Raw genomic sequence first — 19,350 nt, forward strand, 5'->3', positions numbered from 1 at the left:
ACTACCGTAAATTCCGGACTATAGAGCGCACCTGATTATAAGCCGCACCTACCACTTTTTAAGTGATTTGCCACTTTTGTACTTACACAAGCAGCACCTGTGTGCAAGCCGCGTGCGCACGCATTAAAACTTGTCACACAATCACAAGTTTAACCCAGACCGGGCTGTAAGTTCCACGATCGTAACTAAATAAATAGTAGACAATCTTAGAACCGCAATCGGCATCATGAATTGAAAATGATACCCGTGATTAACGTATGATGCAGACTTGTAAAGTCGGGTCCCGTTGAAAGTAATCCAAGGAAACAAAATGTATATTTCCAAAGTTAAGGGTGGGAAAAACATATATCCACTATTGTCCGCTGCGACAACAGACAGATCTACCGGTAACTCAGCTTTACCCCACTTCTCATCAGCACGCGTTTGCTCCGCCCCTTCTTTTTGATTCGCTCGTAGAACACATAACAGAATAAATCTCTAAAATAAATACATTACAAAAATACAGTTGCAAATACATATTTTACATGGTTACGCATATTTACGAAGAAAGACGGTACACCGAGTGAGTTTTCAAAGTTTTAATAATAATAATAAAACTTTCATCCCAAACCGTGCCTGTGAAGGGTAGCAAAACGCTACTAGGAACACGCTCGCAATGCATCAAACGTGTCTGTCAAAAGAAAGCATTCCGTAATTGTGAAATTCACGGTGGATCGCCCTCAACTTCCTCCTCATAACTATCGCCATCAAGGGCGTCTTCCTCAATTTTGGAACGTACCTTTCCTTTACAGACAATGTATGCAAAAACTTAGAGGTTGCAGTCTTTTTTGGCGCACATATTCTACTGGTCTTAACCTTACCTTTTGTACTCCAACGCCGCTGGTGGCCGTTAGACAAATTACATAAATTAGCCGCTTCACTGAATAAGCCGCAGGGCTGAACATTTGGGAAAAAAGTAGCGGCTTATAGTCCGGAATTTACGGTAATTGACGGTGACAGGATGGTCACCCGTAGTTAGATTCGCCCAAACGTTTGTTTATGCTATTGATCTTTGAGTTCTACAATTAGCTTGCAACACTAGCAATGACCACACTATTAGCTTAGCTTCTAACATTTAATTCAGATCTATAGAAATACAATCAAGGGATAATGCTTGTTGCACAGGGCAAAGTCAGTTACGCTTGCACTGCATCAAGCTAGCAGTTGATTCGACCGATACACACGTTTATTTGTTTGTAAACATTGTGACATAACCGATGGGAGGAGCTTAGTCTAGAGCAGGGGTGTCAAACTCATTTTAACTCAGGGGGCCACACGATAGAACAAACATTCTGTCGGGGGCCGGACTAGTAAAGAAAAAAAGAAAGAAAGAAATAAGAGAGAGGGGGAGGGAAAAGGAGAGAGGGCGGGACAAAGAAAGAAAAAGAGAGAGAGGGAGAGAGCGATAGAAACAAAAGATAAAAAGTCGTGAGAGAGGGGGAAAAGAAAGGGAGAGGAAGAAAGAAATCCAAAGAGAAATAGAAAGACAGAAGAGAAAGGGTATGAAGAAAGAAAAGAGAGAAAAGGAAAAAAAGGAAGTTAGAGTAAAAGAGGTTAAAAGACACAGAGAAAGAGACAAAGAGCAACAAAGGAAGAGAAAAAAAGAAACACAGAGAGTGAAAGAGACAGAGTGGGAGAAAAGGGGTGCAAAAGAAAGAGAGAGATAGAGAGAAAGAGAGAAACAAATACAAGTACAGTGTCTTTTAGAGAGGCACCTGGCTTTGGCAACATCAAGTGGACATATTTCAACCTGCAGCTTGTTTTTCTCTTGCGCTTCTCTGAGTGTTGTCTCGCGGGCCCAAAAGTCAATCCCGTAGCGGGCCTGATTTGGCCCGCGGGCCGCCTGTTTGACACCTGTGGTCTAGGTTCAAAAGCTAGGGCAAGACAATACAGTATGTCAACAAGAGTGGAGCTTATTATCATGAAAATGGACGGCAGACGTTACGGTTTGATATCCAAACAGCCGAAGCTGGAGGCAAAACAATACTTGCACTGGTAAGAGGACAGAGGAAACGAAAGCTGTAGATGTTGCTAGTTGTCGTCATGCTGTGTGTTCGGGTGTAAAGGATTTTATAAATTTAACTATAAAGGATTCTATATGATTGACTACAAGTTACATGTATTCAGTTTAATGCAAATAAGATATTCACTGACTGTGCTTTAGTTCAATGTACAATAAAAGGTCAGGGCAGACTTTGTGGAATGCATAAATTGAAGTTGTTTTGTCTGGGGCACTTATGATAACAGTAGGCCTGGGTGTGCTGACGCAGGACAACCAGAGATTGTTGGGCACAAAAAAACTGCCTTGGCACGCCCATGAGAGGAGCCAAAACACCAGCATGCGGGGAGAAGATAACCAATAAGAGAAAGCTAAAGTTAGCTGCAGATGACACATAGCCAATGGAGGAATAGTAGGATGTCTTTGCTTTGTTTGTTGAAATGTATAAATGATCCCGGGTAACGCGGATGGGGGCCGTCTCCTGTTTATACTGCTGTTAGGAATAATAGAAATCCTCCCCCGTGTGGTCCTTCCTGGTCATTTCTCTCTCAAAAAACGACCGCGCATAATGGTTGGATGATTGTAGTTAAATCCCAACAGGTGCCAGAATCGGAGAAAAAAACTTTAGTGATCGTAAACTGAAGTTTTACAGGATCCTTGCGGACACTGCTGATCAAAAAAATGAAGAGAGTTGTGCTTAAATGCACCAAAGTCAAAAGATTGGACCGAGGCACTCATCAAAATAGCTCGGGTTTGCAGCACACACTATGCATATCAGATAGAACTTATTATCTTGTTATCCACTTTTGTTGATTGTCTAGTATTTTTACAATATTCGGATGATGTTACTGATTCCATTTTCCAACTAACTGCATCGGATTACAATTTTAAAGGTAACCCTCCCAACCTCGGTTTGTACACCGTGACAAATTTACTTGTCAAGCCACAGTGAAATGTCTTTCGCTCACAAAGATGGTAACGTCTTTATTCGAAACAATTTCCTCCACGTTAATTGTGATCGATGGTGACCGGCGAACACGATTTTGCTGTTGGACCATACCTGCTAATTTGACGCAACAACGCCATTATTCTCTGTCACCGTCCTCTCTCGCTTCCGTTTGTAAGCGCAGTAATAAAACCTTCTCGAAACTGAAAGTGTTTTTGAATAAATATTCAAACAAAAGACGGAACGCTCTGTTGTGGCTTTCCTGCTAGCATGTTTCTTGAAACGTACTAAAGGATTTTATACAATTGACTATAAAGTATTTTATACGATTGATTCATAATGCAATGAAGATTTTCACTGAGTAGGCTTTAGTTAAATGACAGGTCAGGCTGTTCCAAATGCAGAATATTTTGTCTAGTTCTGTTGATTACAGGACTCTGACGGAGGACGGCAGGCGTTGTTTTGAGAAACGCTAGGTGCTGTTTTGAGTACCCCAGACATCGGGACTCTCTTCTACAAGATGGTGAAGCCCAGGGGGCTTCTTTGGCGCGCCCATGGGAGGAGTCGGCACGCCATTATGCGGGGAGAAGATGGCCAATAGGAGAAAGCTAAAGGACTTCAGAAGAGGGCTTCCCAGAGTCTCCAACGTCACTAATTCAGCCGTTTTCGATGGAGTAGACTTAGTTCAATTGTTAGGGAAATTAAATCGGACCCCGTGTGTAAATGTCGGCTTCCTGTTCATCTTTTCCCTAAAGAAACAAGCGCGCATAAATTGATGGGTGAATGTAAGTTGTGTTTGGCTAATGGAGTCAGATAACTAATTCGAACAATTAGGTAAACGGTACATTTTGATATTTAATTCCAACAGTACGTACTCTAACCAAAGCAACTCACCCATCACGGCGAGGGCGGTCCCTTTGGTCAGATCCTTCTTGAGAGTTTCCAGGACTTCTAGTCCACTTCCGTCTAGGTTGCAGCGGTTGATGGTTTTATTAGCCGAACTGATCCAGTAGAGCTTGTTAGCCCCGTAGTCCAGCGATAGACCTGATCATAAAAAAAGGGAGATTTGTAGTTACGTATAATTGATGATTGTTGATGTTGCTCAAACATACCCCATTGGCACAACATTATATCATTCCTGTTACATTTTCGACTAAGTCCAAATCCTTCAACTTTGTTCTCGCTCATTCAACCCAATTTCCTTTCCTAGTTTTTATATGCACAATTATAAGTCGATAAATATCGAAACACATAATGGGCAACTAAGACATCATAGTTAGAAAAGTACGTATAGAGTAACAGCAAAATAGTACAATAGATAAATGGTACGATAGATACGTAGTCCGATGGACGGACGCACGCAAGAATAGACAGACGGACAGACAGGCAGACAGGTAGACAGAGACAGGCAGGGAGAGACAGAGACAGAAACAGACATAAACAGCCAGAGACAGACAGAGACAGAGACAGAAACAGAGACAGAAACAGAGACAGAAACAGAGACAGACAGAGACAGACAGAGACAGACACAGACAGACACAGACAGAAACAGACACAGACACAGACAGACGCAGATGCAGACGCAGACAGACAGACGCAGACAGACAGAGAGACAAACGCAAACAGACAGAAAGACACACAGCGACAGACAGAGACAGACAGAGACAGAGACAGAAACAGAGACAGAAACATAGACAGAAACAGACAGAGACAGACACAGACAGAAACAGACACAGACACAGACACAGACAGACGCAGATGCAGACGCAGACAGACAGACGCAGACAGACAGAGAGACAGACGCAAACAGACAGAAAGACACACAGCGACAGACGGAGACAGACAGAGACAGAGACAGCCAGAGACATAGACAGCCAGAGACAAACAGAGACAGACACAAGACAGACACAGACACAGACTGACAGACGCAGACAGACAGAGACAGACAGAGACAGACAGACAGACGGACGGACAGACAGACGCAAACAGACAGACAGATAGACGCAGACAGACAGACGCAGACAGACAGACAGAAATATAGATTAGATAACCAGGACACAGCTGATTCTCACGGTTAGAATAATTCTAAGCATTAATGGTCCTTATTAGAATTTATTCTATCTTCCATACAAGTAGTTGCAAAACTTGGTTGGGTCTCTTCTCTACCTTTTCATAGTTTGCGCTGGATAGCTCGGCCATAATCAGCAGACACTACTTGTTGGAAATAATCCAGTTATTTATGTTACTCATTAGAATAGATTTTGATTTACTATAGCACAACTTGGTCGTGTCTCCTCTCTACCTTTTTATAATGTGTGCGAGACACTGGATAGCTCGGCCATAATCAGCAGACAATACTTGTTGGAAATCTTCCAGTTATTTGTGTTACTCATTACAATAAATTTAGATTTTCTATAGCACAACTTGGTCGTGTCTCCTCTCAACCTCTTTATAATGTGTGCGAGACACTGGATAGCTCGGCTATAATCAGCAGACACTAATTGTTGGAAAACCTCCTCTTATTTGTGTTACTCATCAGAATAGATTTTGACTTTCTATAGCACAACTTGGTTGTGTCTCCTCTCTACCTCTTTATAATGTGTGCGAGACACTGGATAGCTCGGCTATAATCAGCAGCCACTACTTGATGGAAATATTCCAGTTATTTATGTTATTGATGAGAATAGATTTTGACTTTCAATAGCACAACTTGGTCGTGTCTCCTCTCTACCTCTTTATAATGTGTGCGAAACACTGGATAGCTCGACAATAATCAGTAGACACTACTTGTTGGAAATATTCCAGTTATTTATGTTACTGATGATAACAGATTTTGATTTTCTATAGCACAACTTGGTCGTGTAGCGGTTCTACTTCGTCATGATGTCCGCGAGGCACTGGGGAGCTTAGCCATTTTCCGTCGATGCTGCTTTAGACAAAAAACGTAAGCGTTTATGTTTTCTTCTTTTTCGTCCTTGAGTAAGAAAAAAAAAAAGACCGGACAGCTCACTAATCCTACCCCCCAAAAACAGGGCTTTCACATTTGTCAAATTGCTTTGGAAATAAAGTAAGAACCTGAGCAGTAAAAATCCTAAGCGATTAAGTTTTAATTAAAAAGAGTGCTAAAAGACACACGCTGGGCACTTAAAAGCCGAGATCAGCGGGTGAGATTTTTAAAATCTATTTGCGGACGGCTCCCGCCGAGATCTGGATTTATGTCCGAGCGATTCACAATGCATCGTTCATTTATTTTGGTCCCGGGGTCAAACCCGTCCTCCTAAATGAAGTCCGTGAATCACGGCGCCTCCTGCTGACAGGAGCAGAAAAAGACCGTCGTGTCGACCTTCAGATCATTAACAACGACCTTTGTTTTGTTGCAGCTAAAATTGCTGGCTGGCTTTTTCACTTCATCTTCACTTCAGAATCTGTAATAGTCATTTATTTCGAAAGAAATTCAAAAGTGAACACAACTTTCTGGAGTATTTCTGTAGTATTACTGTCATAATATTTTTTGTAGTATTTGTATCATTTATTTCACAACATTTCTGTAGAAGTATTTCAGAAGTAATTTTATCGTAATATTTCCGAAGATTTTCTGTCGCATTCTTTTGGGATTTTTGTAGATTATCTGTAGTATTTCCCTAGTATTTCCAAAGTAATATTCTTGTAGCATTTCTTGAGTAGCTTTGTAATATTACTCTAGCTGTATATTTGTAGTGTGTCTGTTGTAATATTTCTGAAGTTGTATTTTCGTAGTAGTATTTTTGTAAAAATTTTTTCACAATATTTCTGTAGAAGTGTTTCAGAAGTAATTTTATAGTAGTATTATTGTAGTAGTATTTTATGATACACATTTATTTCACAATATTTCTGTTGAAGTATTTTAGAAGTAATTTTATAGTAGTATTTCCGTAGATTTTCTGTCGTTTTATTTTTTGTATTTTTGTAAATTTTATGTAGTATTTCCGTAGTATTTCCATCGTAATATTCTTGTAGTATTTCTTGAGTAATTTTGTAATATTACTCTAGTTGTAGTGTGTCTGTTGTGATATTTCTGAAGTTGTATTTTTGTAGTAGTATTTTTGTATCATTTATTTCACAATATTTCTGTAGAAGTGTTTCAGAAGTAATTTTATAGTAGTATTTTTGAAGTAGTATTTCATTTATTTCACAATATTTCTGTAGAAGTATTTCAGAAGTAATTTTATAGTAGTATTTCCGAAGATTTTCTGTCGTATTTCTTTTTTTTTTTGTAGATTTTCTGTAGTATTTCCATCGTAATATTTTTGTAGTATTTCTTGAGTAATTTTGTAATATTACTCTAGTTGTAGTGTGTCTGTTGTAATATTTCTGAAGGTGTATTTTGGTAGTAGTATTTTTGTATAATTGATTTCACAATATTTCTGTAGAAGTGTTTCAGAAGTAATTTTATAGTAGTATTTTTGAAGTAGTATTTCATTTATTTCACAATATTTCTGTAGAAGTATTTCAGAAGTAATTTTCTAGTAGTATTTCCGAAGATTTTCTGTCGTATTTCTTTTTTTTTTTGTAGATTTTCTGTAGTATTTCCGTAGTATTTCCATAGTAATATTCTTGCAGTATTTCTTGAGTAACGTCGTAATATTACTTACTATTTGTGTCTGTCTTGAAGTTGTATTTTTGTAGGAGTATTTTTGTATCATTTAATTCACAATATTTCTGGAGAAGTATGACAGAAGTAATTTTATAGAAGTATTTCCGTAGATTTTTCGTCGTATTTTTTTGTAGATTTTCTTTGGTATTTTCGTAGTATTTCCATACCAATACTGTTGTTGTATTTCTCTACTCTAGTTGTATATTTGTAGTGTGTCTGTTGTAATATTTCTGAAGTTGTATTTTTGTAGTAGTATTTCTGTATCATTTCTTTCTAAATATTTCTGTTGTATTTCAGAAGTAATATTTCCTAAGATTTTCTGTCGTATTTCTTTTTTTTGGTAGATTTTCTGTAGTATTTACGTAGTATTTTCATAGTAATATTCTTGCAGTATTTCTTGAGTAACGGTGTAATGTTACTTACTAGTTGTGTATTTTGTAGTGTGTCTGTCCTGAAGTTGTATTTTTGTAGGAGTATTTTTGTATCATTTATTTCACAATATTTCTGTAGAAGTATTTCAGAAGTAATTTCATAGTAGTATTTTGTAGTATTTCTGTAGTTTTTCTGTCGTATTTTTTTGTATTTTCGTAGATTTTCTGTAGTATTTCCGTAGTCATATTCTTGTAGTATTTCTTGAGTAGCTTTGTAATATTACTCTTGTTGTATATTTGTAGTGTGTCTATTGTAATTTTTCTGAAGTTGTATTATTGTAGTAGTGTTTTTGTATAATTTATTTCACAATATTTCAGAAGTAATTTTATAGTAGTATTTTTTGTAGTATTTCTGTAGTGTTTTTGTAGATTTTCTGTATTATTTCCTTAGTATTTCCATGGTCATATGCTTGAAGTATTTCTTGAGTAACTTTGTAATATTACTCTAAAATTGCTCAGATATTTTCACTTTTTTCATCTCAAAATTTGTAGTGTGTCTGTTGTAATATTTCTGAAGTTGTATTTCTGTAGTAGTATTTTTGTAGCCTTTATTTCACAAAATTTCTGTAGAAGTATTTCAGAAGTAATTTTATAGTAGTATTTCCGTAGATTTTCTGTCGTATTTTTTTTAATTTTTGTAGATTTTATGTAGTATTTCCGTAGTATTTCCATAGTCATATTCTCATAGTATTTCTTGAGTAACTTTGTAATATTACTGTAGTTGTATATTTGTAGTGTGCCTGTTGTAATATTTCTAAAGGAGTGTTTTGGTACTATAGTATTACTGTGGTGGTATTTTTGTAGTAATTCTATAGTATCTTTTTTCTTTTCAGAATGAAAGCAAACTAATAAATTAGGTCGCTGTTTTTAAGTTCCTCAATTTGATGTTGATTTTTGAGATGTTGTATAATTTTTGTAGTAATTCCATAGTAGTATTTGGAAGTATTGCTTGCTTTGTAATATATATATATAATAGTTGTATTTTTGTAGTGTGTCTGTTGTAATATTTCTGTAATGGTGTTTTGTACTATAATATTACTGTGGTAGTATTTTTGTAGTATTTCTATAGTGTTTTTTATTTTTAGAATGAAATAAAAATAATATATTAGGTCCCTGTTTTTAAGTATATTAACTTAATACTGATTTTTTTTCTTAAATGTCGTTGTATTTTTGTAGTATTTCCATAGCAGTATTTTTGTAGTATTTCTTGAGTAACTTTGTAATATTACTGTAGGTGTATTTTTGTAGTGTTTCTATAGTATCTTGTTTCTTTTTAGAATGAAAGCAAAATAATAATAATATATGAGCTCCCTCTTTTTAAGTTCCTTAATTTGATATTTATTTTGTAGGAATTTTGTAGTATTTTTGTCGAATTTATGTAGTAGTAATTTTGGTTGTAGACATACAAATAGACAATGGAGACAAAATGGAACCTCGCCCCCAAAAATTCTATTAGTAGCACTTTATTTACTACATTATGTTATATTTTGACTGTTTTTGTTCGGCGGGCCAATGAAAAAGCGTGAAGAGCATGTGGCCCACGGGCCGTAGTTTACCCACCCCTGCGCTCAGGGTCCTAAAAGAGCAAATTACGGGTACTGACCGACGGGTTCCCGTTGGTTTTGGTGTAGGACCTTGCTGTTACTTCCGTCCATGTTGGCCATGTTGATGGTGTTGCCGTCCGTCCAGTACAATTTCCTGGGGGTAAGTGAAGATTTAAGACCCCCATTTTCTTCACAGGATCAGAAAATCAATATGACGCTCATAACCAATTCTATTAGAAATAGTAGTTTTTTCCTTTACTCTGCTGTGAACTTGTCTGGTAAAATGACCCAAAAATACTACTTATACTTACAGTGTGAAAGAAGTACCAGTTAGATATATGTTAATATAATACAAAGGTAGTAAACATGTTTTTATATATTTATTAAAAGGCTTCTTGTGTGTGTGGTAAACATATTTTAGAAAAAAATGCTGAGTCGACAATAGCGGCCAAGCTCCACTTTATTCCAAAACAGAGTAAAAGTGAAATTAGCAAATGCATTTGGGTTTGCCATGGTCCCCAAAAATGTTGTGTGGGTTTTTTGCTACTTTTTCCCTTTTTTATTTTCTTTGTTTTTGTATGTGTTTGTCTTGCTGTCGGTCACCCCTCTTAAAGGGACATGACCAGGGTAGGTAGGGTAGGTAGGTAGGTAGGAGGGTAGATGTCTAGATAGATAGATGTCTAGATAGATAGATAGATAGATAGATAGATAGATAGATAGATGTCTAGATAGATAGATAGATGTCTACTGTAGATAGATGTCTAGATAGATGTCTAGATAGATAGATGTCTAGATAGATAGATGTCTAGATGTCTAGATAGATAGATGTCTAGATGTCTAGATAGATAGATAGATAGATAGATAGATGTCTAGAAAGATAGATAGATGTCTAGAAAGATAGATAGATGTCTAGATAGATAGATGTCTGGATATATGTCTAGATAGATAGATGTCTAGATAGATAGATGTCTAGATAGATAGATGTCTAGATAGATAGATAGATAGATAGATAGATAGATAGATGTCTAGATAGATAGATGTCTAAATAGATAGATAGATGTCTAGATAGATAGATAGATAGATAGATAGATAGATGTCTAAATAGATAGATAGATGTCTAGATAGATAGATGTCTAGAAAGATAGATAGATGTCTAGATAGATAGATGTCTGGATATATGTCTAGATAGATAGATGTCTAGATAGATAGATGTCTAGATAGATAGATAGATAGATAGATGTCTAGATAGATAGATGTCTAAATAGATAAATAGATGTCTAGATAGATAGATGTCTAGAAAGATAGATAGATAGATGTCTGGATGGATAGATGTCTAGATAGATAGATAGATGTCTACTGTAGATAGATGTCTAGATAGATGTCTAGATAGATAGATGTCTAGATAGATAGATGTCTAGATGTCTAGATAGATAGATGTCTAGATGTCTAGATGTCTAGATGTCTAGATAGATAGATAGATAGATAGATAGATAGATAGATAGATGTCTAGAAAGATAGATAGATGTCTAGAAAGATAGATAGATGTCTAGATAGATAGATGTCTGGATATATGTCTAGATAGATAGATGTCTAGATAGATAGATGTCTAGATAGATAGATGTCTAGATAGATAGATAGATAGATAGATAGATGTCTAGATAGATAGATGTCTAAATAGATAGATAGATGTCTAGATAGATAGATGTCTAGATAGATAGATAGATAGATGTCTAAATAGATAGATAGATGTCTAGATAGATAGATGTCTAGAAAGATAGATAGATGTCTAGATAGATAGATGTCTGGATATATGTCTAGATAGATAGATGTCTAGATAGATAGATGTCTAGATAGATAGATAGATAGATAGATAGATGTCTAGATAGATAGATGTCTAAATAGATAGATAGATGTCTAGATAGATAGATGTCTAGAAAGATAGATAGATGTCTAGATAGATAGATGTCTGGATATATGTCTAGATAGATAGATGTCTAGATAGATTGATAGATGTCTAGATAGATAGATGTCTAGGTAGATAGATAGATGTCTAGATAGTTAGATGTCTAAATAGATAGATAGATGTCTAGATAGATAGATGTCTAGATAGATGTCTAGATAGATAGATGTCTAGATAGATAGATATATGTCTAGATAGATGGATGTCTAGATCGATGTCTAGATAGATGGATGTCTAGATAGATAGATAGATGGATGTCTAGATAGATGCCTAGACAGATGTCTAGATAGATGCCTAGACAGATGTCTAGATAGATGCCTAGATGTCTAGATAGATGTCTAGGTAGATAGATAGGTAGATAGGTAGATAGATAGATGTCTAGATAGATAGATAGATAGATAGAGTTCAATAGACTCAGTCAACCACTAAAAGTAGAATTTTACCGGAAAAATCACAATGACCCAGCACTGGTGAGATATTTTAAGAACAGGACCCTGGCTGTAGACGCACTCACCCTTTGGCGGGGTGAACCAGGAGGCAGCCGGGTTTATCGATGCCGTGGACGACGGACGTCTTCAGGGAACCGTCCAGGCGAGCGACATTGATCTGCGACTCGTCGTTTTCTGAGCTGAGCCAATATAAGTTGCGCGAAAGCCAGTCCAGAGCCAGACCTTTGCAGTTCACCATGTCTGTCCAAAAACATGAATTGTGAATTCCGGTTTTAGACGAGTGGACCCTCACATCCCACGGACTGATATGAACCAAGCTATGCACAGACTCTCGGAAAACCTAAACTCATTCAGTGACTTTATATATAAACATACCTATCAAGCTGTACGTTTTTGCCGCACAAAGTATGTTTATTATGCACTTTAAGACATGTACGACGTACAAGAAAATCTGTACGGAAAAACGCAAATTCATTAATTATGGGTACCATCCGGTCAACACCAACTATCACGAAACGGCAAATCAATCAAGTCAAACCAGTTCGCCGCGGTAGCCTCTATCTCGGTATCGTTTTTCGTTGCAAACGATGCGAGCGGTTTCAAGCTACTGTGCGCATGCGTCTGCCGGATTTCACGTGGTAGTTGTGTAGTGAAAGGTAGTCCGTCTCTTTTTAGAGAACCGGCTTTTTCGGCTCAACTCATTCAATAGAGCCGACTCTCCAATGGCTCACTTGCTTTGATGCATTATATTACGAATGATGATGTTGTATAAAGAAGTTAAGAAAAAAAGAAAGTATAAAAGGAAAAAAAATGAAAAAAGACAGGTTTGTGGTTATCCCTTTAATCAGTATATTACCAACAATAATTTAATGCAGAACATTATTAATAATTTGAATAATAAAATGTATTATTCTACTTACCGTTTTTTCCGCACTATAAGGCGCACCTAAAGGCCTTTATTTTTTTCAAAAGCTGACCATGCGCCTTATAATACAGTGCGCCTTATATATGGATCAATATTAAGTCGCAAAGTCTTGCAACTAAGGCAAGCAGCCGCCGACTCGATTTTCCCCCGAAGGCGAAGTCGTCCGCGGTGTATGCTGGGATTCATATACCGGCGTTTCATTGGCTAACCAATGTGTCAATCATCATTTGAATCAGTCACTATTGGCTAAAGTTATTCGGAGGTAAAGGGGGCGGATCCTTTTTATCATTTTCAGGCTCGCATAGGCTAAAGGGGCGAAACAAAGCCTGCAATTGGCCAAAAAAGATGAATGTGAATCACACGTTGGGTTGCACTACGGCATAGAGAAAACATTTTTTACTATTCTGTATTTGTAACTATTTTACTCTCCTGGATTTACTACACTCATGGTTGCAAGAAGACCACGGTTACGTATCATTATTGAACGTGATGGCTGCAAGAGAACTTAGGTGAGCTATGCGGCTTTATATTTTCCCGGTATCTTGTTTTAGAACGATCTTGATGTTTCTGTGATGAGTCTATTTTTAAACTCAATTCAAATCAAAGTGTTTATTGTCATATGCACAGTAAAGAACCCCGTTTCCCTGCACAATAAAATTCTTACTTTGCTGTCCACACAGTTGCCAGCAAAAAATGAAATGGAAACTAAGAAATGTTTGGCATTTCTTGAATCCCAAGACTCTAACCTTCCGAATGATGGAACGATGCATTTGAGTGACATCGTACGGACACCGCATCCGCACGTGTCTACGACACGTATTTGCTTCTTTGCAAGCTTTGGGAATGTTAAGGGGGTAATCAGTTGGACTGAATCATCTGACTGTTTTGTCCACATTCCCATTGTAGCGCCTTATAATCCGGTGCGCCTTATGTATGGAAAATATAGGACCAAAACCTATTTTTTGGGGATGCGCCCTATAACCCGGTGCGCCTTATAGTGCGGAAAATATGGTAATTCTATTTACATGTATTTTTTCCTTCTACAGTGAACGTCCAAGCGACTTCATTTTTGAACTTTTTTATAATAAACCTCATTCATGTCGAGCAACTCAGTATCTCACAACAAAATGTCAACACATGTACAATATAACATGTGAAACTACATAAACAAACATGTCTGAAAAAAAAAATATGGTGTAAGATTTTTTTTGTATTTAGTAAGGGAAAATACGACAGTTTGTAAGGGGAGCCCTGGAGCTTGACAGGTATGTATAAATACGTTTTCAGAAGCATTGTCCCAGAGTGCCAAGACATAAAAACATGTTGTTGTTGTTTTTAAACTCATCTAAAGGCTTTGGTGTTACCGAACAGTGAGTATCAAGCCCCTGGGAGTGATTTCCATACGATAAATGACCTTTAGGTGCTTGTTTTTAACCTTTTGTGCATACTTCAATATCTAAACAATGATTTTCATAAACACAAGGGCGAGATAGGTCTCCGGTGCTGTGGAATGCTCTGCCCTCTGAGATTGGTTCTGCAACCTCAGTTGAAGTGTTTAAATCTAGGTTTCTACGCTTCTACTCAATAGCTTGTGAATGATGTTGACCTCAGGAAGCTGTCAACCGGGAATTCTGTTATTACCTATATTCAGGTTGATGATGTCTGTGTATTACAGTGGAACCTCGGTTTTCGAACGCCTCTCAGTTCGAACAAATCGGTGTTCGACCAAAAATTTAGAGAAATTGTTGCTTCGCTGTTCGGTCAAAAAATCGGAGTTCGAACGCCGGTACGCTAGGGTGCGATGCTGAGCGGCGTACGGGTGTTTTAGCCCCTAATTTTGCCTCAGAAGAAGGTCGGTGCAAGCAGGACAGGATATGAAAGAGGTGTACGAATTTCCGATCTTGCTAGTGAATACAGCATGGCTAAATCTACGATCAGTACGATAGTAAAGAATAAGGAGGCTGTGAAATCGAGTGATGCGGCTAAGGAAGTTAGCGCTATAAGCAAGCAACTGCCGCAAGTTTTGGAAGAGGTTGAAAAACTTTTAATGATTTTTCTCTCCCCACCGTCCACCACAAAGGTAAGAAATCCTATTCATAATCCTTTTTTTAAATTTTTACACGTTCATGTTAGCGTAATCTTTCGTACGGAAGATTACGCTAACGCGGACGTACGATTAGCCTGGGTTAGCTTCATGTTTACGTTCATGGTAAGAATTCAGGGTGTTGGAACGGATTAAAACGATTTTACATTACTTTTAATGGGAAAAACGTTTTTCCGTGATCGACCAAATCGGTTTTCGAACAGGGTTCTGGAACGGATTATGGTCGAGAACCGAGGTTCCACTGTACTTGCTATTGTAACATCCATTGCAGCCTGGTCATTCTGGAAGGGGCATGACCTTCTGTGCGGTCCCTTCTCAAGGTTTCTCCATTTCATCATGCTGAGGTATTGAGTTTTCCATTGCCCATATGTAGGTTTTAGATCAGGGGATGGTGTAATAGTAGTGTGTAGCCTGTACAACCCTGATTGTTATTAAGGTCGTTACTGTCATGATTGTTGATTGGTTCAGAGACTCCTTTTTTCCAAAAGGAAGCCGTCAGACCGTTTGCGAACCTATGTTCCCAGCTAGGCAAGCTCATACCTTCCAACATTTTCTTGCCCTGTTTTCTCCTGCCTGATACCGGTTGCCGACCTGTTTCTGGACCCGTTTCTGCCCTGATCTGCCATTCCGACCACCGACCTGTTTTGCCCCGTTTCCTGCCTGATACCTGTTGCCGACCTCTTTTCTGAACTCGATACCGCCCTTGCTCTATCGTCCTGACTAGTGATCAGTATCCCTGCAGTCTACGATTATCCTCGCTTGACATGGAAGTGCCACTTCCACGTTCCAGCCACCTGCTACCCGTGATCGTCAATCATCGGATCGTGGAGCAAGCCCTGCTCTTTCTCTTTATCAATAAAACTGAGTAAACGAACGCTACTGGGTCCTAGCTCCGTTTCTGGCTTGTGACCGTTACAAATTAACGTGACTTGACTGAATGGTAGGAATTGTTGTCCACACATCGAGGAGCCCTCACTTCCTTCAGTTGCCTTGGCTTACCCTGTTCAGCAATTGAGAGGGTGTAGGCAGCCCCTAGTGACCAGTGTTTATGGGAAGCATTGTTTAGATAAAGAAGTATGCAAAAAAACACAAACAAACAAAAAGTACCAAAGTGAAGCTATTCCTTGAAATGTATCCTTTCACAAAAAGCCGTGTTATCCTCAGACGTTTTCTTGGTAATGAACATTTTTGAATCAGAAATGTTCAACTATTGTTTAAAATTGTTAAAAGCTTAAAACACATTTTTTTTCTAATGAAAGCTAAGGGTGAAATAATTTTTTATAACCAACCGACTGACCGACCGGCGGACTGGCGTGCCAACTGACCTGTAAACAGACCATCCGACCGACATAGCTGACCTACTTACCTACAGACCGACCGACCCATGTACCAACTGACCTACAAACTGACCGACATACTAAATCACCTACCAACCTACTTACCTATCGACCTACCAACCTGCCGAACTACTTGTCGACTGAACTTATAACCCACCTGCCGACCTACCTACCAACTGACTTACCAATTGACCAATCCACCTGCCGACCGACCCACCTACCAACTGACTTACCAATTGACCAACCCACCTGCCAACCGATCCACCTACCTACTGACCTACCGACCGAAGGACCAACCTGCCGACCGACCTACCTCCCTACCAATTGACCAACCCACCTACCTACCCACGTACTTACCTACACACCTTCTGACCTACCAACCTACCTACGTACCTACCTATTGAGTGATTGACTAAAAAACAACAAACCGACTTACCGCCCTACCTACCTACCTGCCAAATTACTTGCCGACTGACCTTATAACCCACCTACCGACCTACCTACCAACTGACTTATCAATTGACCAACCCACCTGCCAACCGATCCACCTACCTACTGACCTACCTACCTACCTACGTACCAACCTACCTATTGAGTGATTGACCGACCAACTCACTTATCTATCTACCTACCTACCAATCTACCGATTCTAATTTAATCCCAAGTGTTGTGTTTTTTATATATTCCTTAAAATAAATTAGTCCTTCTCTTCGATTACTTAAGTGTCTGGATTAGAAAATCATGAACTTCTAAAACGGTGCATAGAATTCACTTAAAGTGTTTTGTAACCAAGTATGAAATCGATTTTTTTTTTTTTAATCCGTTCTCCTGATAAAACTCATGCGACGTTCCAAAAGGCAAGACGATCTTATGTCATGATTACTGATGTGAATCACCTGTGCCCGCTCATTTGGGCTCTGATTGGCTCGCTGTCCCTATTTAAACCCAGTCCTGTCACTCTCTGTTGTCTGTCCGTCTGCAAACCTCTGTTCATACAAGGCAAGTCTTTTCCGACCCTGACTCCCGCCTGTCCCGTATTTGCTCCCGTTTGACTCAGACTACAACCTGTTTTGATCCCGACCACTTCCGCTCTCCCGTCCCGGCTTACAACCCATTTTTGATCCCGACTACGTCTACTCTCCCGTCCTGGCTTACGACTCGTTTCCGACCCCGACCACGCTTTTCTCTCCCAGTCCCGGCTACCGACCAGTTTTCTGTCCCTGACACCGCTTGCTACGGAAGATCCACTTCCATGTTCGGCTCACAATTCGAGTGCGAGAGCGACTTGCTTCCCTTGCAGCCCTTCCTCTTTCTTTCAATAAAACTTGTGGTAAACGTTACATATTTGGGTCCTGTTTCCGTTCTGGTCCTGACTTCTTATTAGAAATATAAAACTCGTCTCATCAGATTCATCCACCAATCCATTATTTTCACAAATAACCTATTCACCATGATATGTTTCTAACATTAAACCGAGTGCAGGAATTTTTCCCTACCCGATGATATAATCGTCTCCAGCCGGGTGCCATTGATGAAGCCCCGTTTAATGGTTTGGGTCTTCACGTCGGCCCAATAAATTCTTTCCTCTTTCGCGTCGTAATCCACGGCGGTGACGTCATCGATGTCGGGAACGGTTAACGCCGTCATCACGTTCATGTAGGGGTTTTCCACGTCCACGCCTCGGATTTCCGTACGCCGAACGTAGAGGAGGAAGCGTTTCAAAGCTGTTGTTCAGAAAATTGAGGAGAAATAAATATAGAAAAACTTACTTTGGACCATTTTCAATTGAATTACTTTATCAATATTCTATTATCGGATTAAATTGTCTTTATTGTCATGGATTGCACTGTGGTAAAACACTGAGATTGGAAATGGCACTCCGAAGTAAACGTGATGGACTTGAAAAAGAAGAAAAAAAACATTAAAGACTATCAGGATAAAAGGCAGAAAATTATATTTACTACGTACTGATTAGAGAATGGGAAGTTATAATCATGTAATAACAGTTACATTACATCCTCATGCCATGAGGCTCTTTAAATCCACCCGGGGGAGTAAAAGCCAATCCCCACATTTGCATATTTTTATTACAGTGTGTATTTTATGTAGCACTATTTGAATACTCTATAGCTACACGTTATATTGGGTATTTTTGTATTCTATATTTTCATTTTATTATTTTACTTTTCAACACAAGGATACTGCTGGAAGTGGGAATTTCCCTACGGAGATGAATAAAGTATCTATTTATCTATCTATCTGTCTATCTATCTAACTAGACATCTATCTATCTATCTAGACATCTATATCAATCTATATAGACATCTATCTATATCTATCTAGACATCTATCTATATCTATCTAGACATCTATCTATCTAGACATCTCTCTATATCTATCTATCTATGTCTATCTATCTATGTCTATCTATCTAGACATCTATCTATATCTATCTATCTAGACATCTCTCTATATCTATCTATCCAGACATCTCTCTATATCTATCTATCTATCTAGACATCTATCTATATATATATATATATATATATATATATATATATATATATATATATATATATAGACATCTATCTATATATACATCTATCTATCTAGACATCGATCTATCTATCTTTCTATCTAGACATCTATCTATCTATCTAGACATCTATCTATCTATCTATCTAGCTATCTAGACATCTAACTAGACATCTACCTAGACATCTATCTATCTATCTAGACATCTATCTATATATCTATCTAGACATCTATCTATATATCCATCTAGACATCTATCTATCTACCTATCTATCTAGACATTTATATATCTATCTAGACATCTATCTATCTAGACATCTATCTGTCTCTCTAGACATCTATCTGTCTATCTAGACATCTATCTGTCTCTCTAGACATCTATCTATTTATCTATCTATTTATCTATCTAGACATCTAGACATCTATCTAGACATCTAGACATCTATCT

The 19,350-nt window shown here is 38.1% G+C and overlaps 1 protein-coding gene across 1 annotated transcript in view; it reads right to left on the bottom strand.

Moving 5' to 3' along the window:
- The window catches only part of LOC148352542 (low-density lipoprotein receptor-related protein 1B-like), a 583,719-nt gene that overhangs the window by 177,025 nt on the left and 387,344 nt on the right, over positions 1–19,350 (bottom strand). The window contains exons 28-31 of the mRNA XM_088353080.1: positions 17,864–18,091; positions 12,067–12,241; positions 9,652–9,746; positions 3,879–4,028 (exon numbers count right to left, since the gene is read on the bottom strand). Of these exons, the coding sequence (XP_088209206.1) occupies positions 3,879–4,028; positions 9,652–9,746; positions 12,067–12,241; positions 17,864–18,091 (648 nt within the window). The remainder of the gene's footprint in view (positions 1–3,878; positions 4,029–9,651; positions 9,747–12,066; positions 12,242–17,863; positions 18,092–19,350) is intronic.

This window comes from Urocampus carinirostris, chromosome 14 (assembly GCF_059441175.1).
Source record: "Urocampus carinirostris isolate Australia breed hairy pipefish chromosome 14, RoL_Ucar_1.0, whole genome shotgun sequence".
In the NCBI taxonomy this organism is placed as follows: domain Eukaryota; kingdom Metazoa; phylum Chordata; class Actinopteri; order Syngnathiformes; family Syngnathidae; genus Urocampus; species Urocampus carinirostris.